This window comes from Hippoglossus stenolepis, chromosome 7 (assembly GCF_022539355.2).
Source record: "Hippoglossus stenolepis isolate QCI-W04-F060 chromosome 7, HSTE1.2, whole genome shotgun sequence".
Lineage (NCBI taxonomy): Eukaryota > Metazoa > Chordata > Actinopteri > Pleuronectiformes > Pleuronectidae > Hippoglossus > Hippoglossus stenolepis.
In genome coordinates, this window is record NC_061489.1 from 9,711,301 (window position 1) to 9,722,031 (window position 10,731).

Sequence of the window (10,731 nt, forward strand, 5' to 3'; positions counted from 1 at the left end):
ATACCAACTTTTAATTTGAACTTGTCAAATGTGACATTTTGTCACTTGCAAACTATGTCCATCTCCCAAAAACACCTAACACTATATTTTCTAGTTAATACAGATGTTTGTGATTAATGTGCATTTGATTTAAATGGTTAATATGCTGATCCGGACCAATACTTTTTCTTTGGTCTTTCTATGCACATATTGGAAAAAGTTGGAGAGGTGTTGTTTAAACACATAAATACAACACATACAAAAGCAGCATCACTAGCAGTTACATCAAAATAAAATCCAATACTTGCACTAATACATAACTTCAGCTAATTTAGAGGAGCTATAGACAGAAACACACCAACTGTTGGATATATATAATACCAAAAGCGGTTTATTTGGTGTGACGACGAGGTTAGCACCTGAACTAACCACCTAAAGAATAACACGTGGACACGAATTTGCGTGTTTGTCTTTCGCCGTCTTTTTGTTTGCCTCGTCTTATTTGCGTCTCCGACTTTCAGTAACTGTTGCAGGCCTGTTGTCATGGCGAGGCTTTTAGCACTGCGAGCCTCTGAGCGTCTGTGCGGCTGCGTGGATGACAACAGCAGTCTTTGTTGTCACTGTAAAAGCAACTGCACCATGTCACATTATTTAATATGCTTGTAGGCTGTGTCCCTCATTAAAGTACACACAAGCTCCTGAGATGTACTGTATGACAAAAGAGGGACTCCGCTTCTGTCTTCGCCGCGAAAACATGACAGCTGCCATCATCCGGCGCTCGTGCCTCCCCCCCCCCCGCAGCACGAAGCCTGGTCCTCATCCCCAAACACATTGTTTTCTAATTGCCTGCCCCACACTTCTCAGCTCAGACCTCCAGAGATGACAGATTTGGTTTAAATACTTGTATGAATACAGAGATGGATTCAGAGCAGATTTGGAAAAACAAGGAGGAGAACAAATTGAAAACGGGGTGGACATTATTTGGAGAACTGCAGGTGCGTCTGTGGTAAAGGTTTTGTCTACACTACTGCGGATATCATTTTAAATGGATACTTGCACCTCTGTTTTAAAAAATATCTCCGTCCAGATGAGAACACATAAATGCGCAAACAAGAATGTCAGGCCAGTAGGTGGCGATAAGGTCTACATCAAATGGCAGAGAAGAAAAGTGTTAGCGTGCTCAGTGAGTTTAATCTCCTTTTGCGGTACGAACTTCAAAACAACAACAATAGAGCTTAAACAGTGATGCCAACTTTTAGAATGGCTTTGTCTCCAGACTTAAATTTATATTCCTTTTTCTCCATTCAGAAAATCCTTATCAGAAGAGTTTTAAGCCTGGAATGAAGGCAAGCCGCTAAGAGATGAATCGAGGCCATAAAACATTTGATTCAGAACACAAAAATATTGGAGATTGGAAAAGAAAGCAAAGTTACAAGACCGTGTACGTAATAAATATAAGAGTGAAGGACCTGCACATCCTATAAACTATTGCAAATGATCCCTTCCAGTGCACTTCTTCTTTAAGGATGAAGAAGATTAAACCTTTGCAGTGATTTTCACCACCTTGGACTTTCTTTTCCTCCTCTTTGAATAACTGCAGCATGTTAGAAATGGAAATCGTGGTTTTCCTATGCTAAATAATAGAAGTATTATGGCTGATTATCAAAATCTCTATTCAGAAAATAATGAGATTTTTTACTTCTGGAACCACGCTGTTAAGCTCTGTAGTTGCTCATTATTTTTTCCTTATAGATTTGCTTATAAATTGGGCAAGGCGTCACAGGCATCTGTGAAAGTCTGCAATGAGGTGTAGTAAAGCTAAATTTAGCTGTAACTAGACTGAGCAGTTCTAACCAAACGTAGAGAAACAGGTGAATAGCCGCCATTGTTTGTGCCGAATGCCCATTAGACAAAGCAACTGTGGGCATGTGCAAAGTAAACTGCCTTGTCACTGTTTCCCAAATGCTCTATTTTACTTGCTCATACAAATACACAGAAACTGAGTTTAAAAAAAAATCTTTGTAATAGTGACGGGAGGCCCAAACGTAGAGGAAAAACTTAGTTTCACAAAATATCCACATCAGTGTGAACAGGGGCTGATTTCTCATACGTCAGGTGCTGGATGGCTACGGGGTTACATTAAAGTGCCTCCTGGAGAAAAAGGGCCATCAGAGGGAGAGGAGATTAAATGACAGGTTGCCTATTTTCTCCTTCCATGTCTTTCTTTTGTCTCCTGTGTTGACCTCGCTCCGTGTGAATTTGTCACCTCTGCCTCTTCTTTTGCAACACACAGAGACAATCTCCACACTCCGTCACCCTGCTGCTGGGGGAGCGGCCTCGGCTGATCTGCATTGATTGCTATGGGCCATTCTCTGTCACTGGCACGGGAAAAAAAAAAAAAAAGAATTCAGAGCTCTCTCTCATTCATCAAACCAGCACCTGCCAGACAGTAGCCCAAGAGAACTGCCGCGAGTTTCTTCCCTTTCTTTTTTTCCTCTCTTACACCAGACTCTTTGTTTTCTCACTGACAAATAACTGTCATGTCCCAACCAGTCAGGAGGGAGTGGTGATCTGCTATCCGGCCGCCTTTTTCAATAACACGCTGAACACACAGTAATCCCTCTGAACACGCATTGTGGAAGTCAGTCACCGGGGTGCAGCCGGGGTGACACAGCGGCTACACAATAAAATACAACACCCCAGTGCATCACTGACACCAGCCACCGGGTCTTGATATTGGAGCTTAACCACCTCCGCCTCCCTCCCCCCCCCATCACCACCCCCTTCCTCTTCCTCTTAACACTTGAACCCCAGCAGAGACTTTGCTTTCCGGGGGGTTGTTGGCTTGAGAGTGGAGCAAAAGAGGTGTATAGAAAGAAAGAGATAAACAAACAGGCAGAGAGACTATTTTTTTTTTTGTTTCTCCAGGAAGGTCCTACAGTGAGCTGGAAACTTTCAAGCATTACTCAATCCTCCCTTTTCCCCCTGCCGGATTATTATTACATATTTATGCCTATAAGTGAATAGAGTGATCGCTTGGGATGCGGTGCATTGAATAATACATTAAATGCATCTGCTCAAGCTCTGTCTCATGTTAACTGCTGCGTGTGTGCGCAATGGTGTGACCACTGAATCTCATGAAGCCATCTTCTAAGCTTTCATACATTTAGTCGTGTGTAGCGACGTCATGATGCTGGGCTGATGAGGGATGGGGGCGTCCAGAGTACAGACGCAGAAAACAACAGATTTTTCATGCATGTTAAATGAACCGGGGCTTTTTGTTGGACATAAAAAGGTTTTTGATAACGTTGCACTCATTAAAGTAATTGCTGAGCTGTGGGAACATGAGAGCACAGGGTTGACATTGAGGTAGCGTCCGTACAAGACTGCAGCTTCTCCTGCAAATTTGAAAACAGTGGTTTCAAACCTGAGGGTAAGGACCAAAGAGGGGATAGGAAAATAGAATGATACACACTTATATACAGAACGTATTTCTTTATGTCAATACACTGATACTCAAAGCTTTTCATATGTGAATTACTGTTTTTTAAAATAAGGAAAAAATTGCCATGTTTGGTTATACAGAGGCAGTGATGATTCACATTAGAACACATTCATTGTTTTGTGAGGGATCATAAGCCAAAAAGTCTGGGAACCATCGGTCTAAACTAATTTATTTTGGTGCCAAACTGAAAGTGAAGACACCTGATTGATCCACCATGAAGTCGGACTGGGTTATAACTTTTCCATTTTTCTCCATTTTCTCTTTAAAATATAGCTTTGAATAACCTGGTGAAGAGAGTGTCAGAGTTCTCTTTAGGTGGAACACAGCAACCCCAAATCTCAATGTTATTACTGAATAAAACTACGATGCCACGAAGTCGAGCAGTTACATCTGCCAAAGGCTAAGCAATCTCACACGTCTCTCAGATCTGGATTATTATCTGAATCTGCACCAAAATGTACAAACTCACAGATCTCTACACCATAATTGTCAGAGTTTTCACCGAATCCGAACTAGGGGGCTTAGCCTATCCCCCGTCCCTGCACTGAATTTGGTGTTTATCGGTTCAGTACTTTTTTTGGGGTAATCCAGTTGACAAATAAACAAACAAACAAACACACAGAGGAAAACATAGACTCTTCGATAGAGGTAATAAGTTGTAACAACCAAAAGTAATATTTCTATGTTGAGTCATACCACTCTGTGAAACAATTCAGCTCTCTGCCTCTCAGTCACCATGGAAGCTGCTGTAAGTGAAGAATTCAATGATGTATAGGACTTGGTGCATGGTAAAGATGTTCTGTTAAAGATACGAGCATCGGAAATGCCAGGTCTGTCATCGGCGAGTACATGAATCTGTGCACCACCCAGATAAAACTGCAATTTTCTTTTCCCAGAGATCTTTCTTACTGCTCCAAAATAGCAGTTGTGTTATACTGCCACTGGCAAGAACTGTTTTTTGAGAAGTGAAGAAGCGATTTCCAGTTGTGTAGCGTTAGCCACACAACTAGCTAAAATGTCAGTAATTTGGCACTTTTTCACGCTGGAAAGTCCCACAAGTCATAAATACAGAGATGTGTATCATGCAAAACTTCAGTTTCGAACTACATTTAGGACGTAATTGTTTTGTTTTCCGCGATTAATTTATTTATGTTCTTTTTCAGTTAGGACTGTCAAACTAGATAAGTAGTTATGTAACATTCCTTTTCTATATGTCTTTGTTTTTCAAAGGGTTTAACCTGAGTCAGACCAAACAACAGTGATAGAAATCATCACTTACATACAGGGTTAGTAACATAAAGCGGTCACATTTTTTTTTTAAAGATACTGGTATCCGTTTGTACTCGGTATCGGTTGATACACAAAGTCCAAGCATCAAGAAAAATGTATGAGAGACGAGTCAAAGCATCCACACACCTTCCTCTACCACAACCAAACTTTCTGTTTACCCTCATTCTTTATGAGAGGCCAATAACTCGAGTGGCAACTGTCTCTGTACACAACAGTAAGTTATCAGAACATGTGTCTCTGTGCTCAATATTTTCTAATTATCCATCTGTTGTATCCATCAAATCCTGATGCAAAAGCGGATCAGTTTTGTGCTCTCAAGAAAATTCTGGTTGCATCAGTACACCTTTCAATTTTATCTGAAAATTAATAAATACATCCGATACCTAATAAATATATATATATATTGTTTTACATGTTATTGTTGGGGAATCCCATTGGCACCATCGATGTTACAACTTGTATCCAACAATGCAGGATTTGATTTACGATCAACATTGGACCACCCCTGGACTTGACCTCTACCTGTTCACTCCCTCTGTGACATAGACCTACATACGTCCCAACATCCGGCAATAATTCATATCTGTCCTCCAGGCCTGCACCGAGGGAAGCGTCCCCCCCCAACCCCCTGCCCTCCTCTCATCTGTGCCGTATTGATCGGGCTGGGCAGGCCTCCATGCGGTGCTCAGTTCATTGATCATGGCTGCCTCATAGATCCTCTTCCAGTCCTGTTTAACTGACCCTCAGAGACCCGAGGAAATACTGCAGCCTGCATCACACTGACAGCACAAATCGTCTTTTCCATGAACACTAATTAGTCTCAATGAAAGGTTTATTATCACAATGGCTGAACCGGACACAAAATCAAATAAGTGAGTTAGTGACTCGAAAAAAAGTTAAACTTCAATCCGACTTCAAATTCCCAAGTGAAAGTCAAATGTTAAATGATGTTGCTCGTTGTGTTTCCAGGTGCAATATCCTGCACAGAGAAGAGCCAAAGTTTAGACTAAATCTCATCACACATGTGTAGGATATCAAAGAGAGAAGAAGATATTGTAGGCGGGAGCCTGCAGGGGATTTGACACAACGCTAGCGATTCAGTGACGTCCTTATTATAAACCAAGTCAATAGCAGATTATGGTAATGTGATATCTAACTGAGGGGAACAGTGACTAATATCCTCCATGTACACACAGCATCCCTGACGGTTATTTTTAACCAGTGGAAACATAAAATGAGCCAGTCCACGAAAGTGCTTTCACTGAAAATGTGACAAAACAGGCACATATATATATATATAAAAAGGCATCATCCATTAAAAACATCACGTTATGACTTGGTTTGTATATGTTGAGAGGAAGAAAGAAGACAGAAATGCAAATGATTTCCTCCACCCTGTCTCACAATATGCCGGCAGCGTTGCCATCGTCATTACAACCCCGTTGACTCCACATGCGGGAAATAAAAGGAATCGCTTCACCATTAACTATTTAGTGATTTTATTTTTTTATCTTTTCCTCTTTGTGTCTTCTTTCATCTTGCCCTACTCACCCTGACCTCCCCACCCTCAGCCCTTATACTCCTACTCCTTAGGCAGGTGCCAGTAAGTGTGTGAGCATGTATGTGTTACGTGTGTGTGTGTGTTTGTGTGTGTGTGTGTGTTGGAAGGGCTTGCTTCTGAGAGGAAGTGGCTAGTCATAAGAGCCAGCTGATGAGTATCACCCTCATCCGGAGCTCCATTCATCCCTGTGCACAAGGGGCCATTCACCCCCTGCTTTTTTCACACTCGTGTACCCCGAGGGCCACACTCACGCGCACTTACAGAGGTGAACTGTCACTCACCCAAGACATCCTACACAGATGCAACACACACACACACACACACACACACACACACACACACACACACACACACACACACACACACACACACACACACACACACACACACACACACACACACTCCTCCATATAGGCTTACTAAATAAAAAAAGCCAAGAAGGAGGAAGCCAAGGCAGCTTTTCTCATCTGACTCATTATAAACAAGCCCTGGAGCCTTCACAAATACGTCTCCATAGGCTTTACGACTAAATACTCTTTCAGAACAAGTGACACATGGCGGAATGAGGTGTCATTTTCTCCTACGCTGTGAATCCTTCTGACACACTCGTACCAGAGAGATGGCCGCGACTGGATCTAGCAAAACCTCAATACCGGCGGTTATACTTGGTCAAATCATCCGTTTTCAGGTAGCAACCCGAACTCTGTCCGTTTGGGATAATGGCTCTTTGTAGATATTTAGTGTATCCCATTTAAAAAACACCTGTTTTCACATTTTCACCGGATATTTTAACGGAGTTTTAAACTGATAACACCAATCAAATCAATCTTAAGAAAAAAGCAGAGAACAGAAGGTCAGCCATTTCGATCCATATTGTTCTTTAACAGCCCACTGTTCGTACTGCTGTCTCTCCACTGGTTGCACAGTGTGACTAAGACATTAATGCCCCCACCTCCCTGCAACCCCCCACTGTGGTCTCACATTTGGTCCACTGGCGACGTCCCTGGAAAACGCTCGACAGCAGCTGGACCCTCGCTTGTACGTCATATTCCCTTCTGAGCGGAGGACCATCTCATTAATGAGGGTATCTCGGGTGTGTTTACATTTCATTACACCGCTCCTGCCTGGCTCCTCGCCTAAATAGCTGAAGGGGGGGATGGGGTGGTGAGTGTAGATGTCCAGGTTTCTAAATAATTTACAAAGCTCTTATGTTCCTAAAGTCGTCTCTGCAGAATAATGCACACCACAAAGCCAAATCTGGACAGGATGGAGTTCATTAAGCCTGGTTTTATGAACAAGTATAGGAAGATGGTGGTACATAATAGAAAAGTGCAGTGAAATCAATGACAGATGAGAGTAAATTTCCTTCTAGTGATGGTGTTCAACATTCGGTGGCCACTACTGAGTACCACATTACATTAAACCTCTGAGGCAAAAATGTCATTACGCTTGTACGCTATGTCTCAATAAAACTGCGTCGTATTTTTCCCATTTCTTTGTTTAATCGGTGAGCTACGAATGAAATCTGTGAATGTATGGGAGCCGGTTTCTGAATTCCAGGCAGGTTGGAAAGTGGAAAGCACAACAATTTGTGGCTGAGGGATGTAACCAAATGCCCGTCACTGAGGCAATGTCACACATTATGGGAGACAGACAGACAGACAGACAGGAAGGCCACGCTGTCAGAGGGTAAATTTCCAGTGTGAGTGCAGCCACGGACATGCTCAGAGGATAGGAGGATGGAACGGGGCAGAAAACGTGCCTGGACGCCCTCGGGGGCATCAAAATATCGTCATGGATAAGTGCCGGGTAAGGTGGAGATAACAAGTTAGACTGTCATCTAAAGCTCAGAGTGATTGTGTGGCTGGCATAATGGCACACATTATCACCCACAGGAGAATGGCGTCGCCACAGCTCAGACCAGTGACTCAGAATAATGATTATCTTAAAACTTCTTCACTGACCACAAATCCTACATCCAAATATACTGGGAGATAACCCTGCGAGTCCTGAAAGTTGAAATATACAATGTGCGTGCGTGTGCGCGTGCCTCTGCAAAGATGTTCACTGTGGGAGGGTTTAATAGCGCGTGTTCTTGCAGAAAAAGATTAATCGGATTGCGATCCATGGCTAATTAGAAATGCATTTAGAGTCGTTTCCTCCTTCTTTGTTCGCGGTGCCTGGTGAGAGCGCCCTGTTCCTGTTCCTGCGCTCTGCCTCTTTTGTTTTCACACCCTCGGTTTAAAAGAAGCAAAGACGCACTGTGGATCAGTGGCAGCAGTTTTTTTTTCTTACAATTCTTACAGATGTAAAAAAAAAAAGATGTTACATGACTGTCTGACGATGCTGCTGAGGCTGGATCTCCATCCCTGTGGCCGGAGCGCAACAAAAAAAAAAAACGCAGCAATCACGCAGAGGAAGGCAGAGAAAAATAAGTCCCACGCAACAGTTATTAAACCAACACAATAAAACACGCACGTCTTTGCACTCGCAGGCCTATGATGTCTATGTGCGATTATACCTGCACAGGATTATACTCGTGGAGTTGCACGCGCTCCGGAACAAGTCGATCCACAAGACTGAGATCAGGGGGGGACAGGCTGAACAGACTGAACAAGACAGATGAAATCACGCGTCTCCAGTGAGATGACACTTACAGGCATATGTCATGGAGAAGCTATTCCCCATCCTGACCATGTCCACCTGCGGCACCAGTTTGGGGATGTCCTGGTGGTGCGAGAGGGCGAAGCGGAACACCTCATATTCGTGCGATTCGATGGGGAACAATCCTCCTGTTGAGCAGCAGAGGACAAGTCAGGAGAGATAAAAAAAGAAAAACAACAACACGCATATTGCAAACAAGACAAAGACGAGGTAGAGAAGAAGTAGAGGTTCTGGTGCGGAGACAAAGGGGGTGCGCTGCGTGTGCGTAATTCTCACCTATATTGATGTTACTTGGGAAACTTGAGCTTGAACCCAAGCACACCCCCAGTAAACTGGTGTAGAGGATGGTGAGGCTTCGCTGCATATTTCCTTTTGCATTGGCGAAGGGGAGAAGAGCCGAAATCCGAGCATAGGTTTGTCCGCGTATGTGTGTGAGAGTGTGAAGTTAAATCCTCCAGGCTGCCTCCGATCGCTGCGTTTACACCGACATCGATTCAACGCGCCGAGACAATTATGGCAATGGCGAGTGAGAGGAGGCACCTTCCCCTCTCTCTCTCTCTCGCTCGCTCTCTCGCTCTCTCTCTCTGATGCTCTCTTGTCCTTGGCTGCTGTTGTATGAGACGGAGACTTCAGCAGGAGCCGCGCTGCAAAAAATGCGCCCCTCTCCCTCTCGACAAGCTGTTGAGTCTCGGGGATCAGATCAGTCTCCCCGCACGATGCTGCGACATGGTTTCCACTTGCTTTGTTGCAACGAGGAGTCTTTATTAAAGGAATGCCTGTTGAAGCGAGTGTGCGCGCAACAGGGCTGCAATAAAGGAAATTGCGCGTTTGGATAAATGAGAATTATTACAGGATATAAAAGAAAGAAAAAACCTGCTTTGCATGAGGAATAAAAGGTGTTATCTCACCCAGCGGTCGATGGTTTCTTCTCATCTGAAAAATTAAGACATATGCACTCTGGATATTTGACTGAATGACTCGCGGGGCTGGATATTTTTTGCAGTGTGCACCCTCACGCGCACCCGCAGGTCCCTCACAAGTCGCACGGGATTTCACGGTTGCCCATTCATTTTTCCCAGCACTGCAGAGTATCCATGTTACTATATGTCCAACACAGATCTATAATGTCTACTGGGATTTTAAACATATTTTTGGAATCGTATGCATTCAACAATTGTAGATAAAGATTTCAGATTAAATGTTTAACAAAAACCTAGTCTGCAATATTTTAAATGTCTGGTGTACTTTGATTTAAACACAATCAAATACACAAATATTAGGTGACAATAATAAGGAAGATATAGACATGCAGTTTGTGGGTATATGCACATATACATAATCAGCAAATTTGAATCATGTTATTTCATATATGTACAATATATTCTATATATTTCTGTTTACAACAGTAAATTTTCCCTTAGTGGGACAAATAAAGAACAACCTTACCTTATACATTCCCTCATCTTATATATACCTAATGTATAAAATAAACTAACTATGCACAGAACTGATTTGAAGTTGGTGACATGTTGCGTTATTGCAAACCAGCTCAAAATGTCACATTTCATTTTTTGCCCTTAAAATACTTTTTCAATATTCCATGTTTCCATGGTCAAGAATTAACTTTGAATTTTCAATCTTCAAGCCTACATGTGTGAGATGTCCATAAAGTCCACAAAAAGGAACATTTGGGACCATATATGTCGGAAAGCTCCAGAACATTGGCTATAGA

At 42.8% G+C, this 10,731-nt stretch overlaps 1 protein-coding gene across 1 annotated transcript in view; it reads right to left on the reverse strand.

Moving 5' to 3' along the window:
- Positions 1 to 9,713, reverse strand: part of gria1a (glutamate receptor, ionotropic, AMPA 1a) — a 72,739-nt gene extending 63,026 nt beyond the window's left edge. Inside the window, 2 exon segments of the mRNA XM_035161928.2 lie at positions 8,993 to 9,127; positions 9,276 to 9,713. Coding sequence (XP_035017819.1) covers positions 8,993 to 9,127; positions 9,276 to 9,363 — 223 coding nt within the window. The 5' untranslated portion in view covers positions 9,364 to 9,713.
- Between the last annotated feature and the right edge of the window lie 1,018 nt (positions 9,714 to 10,731).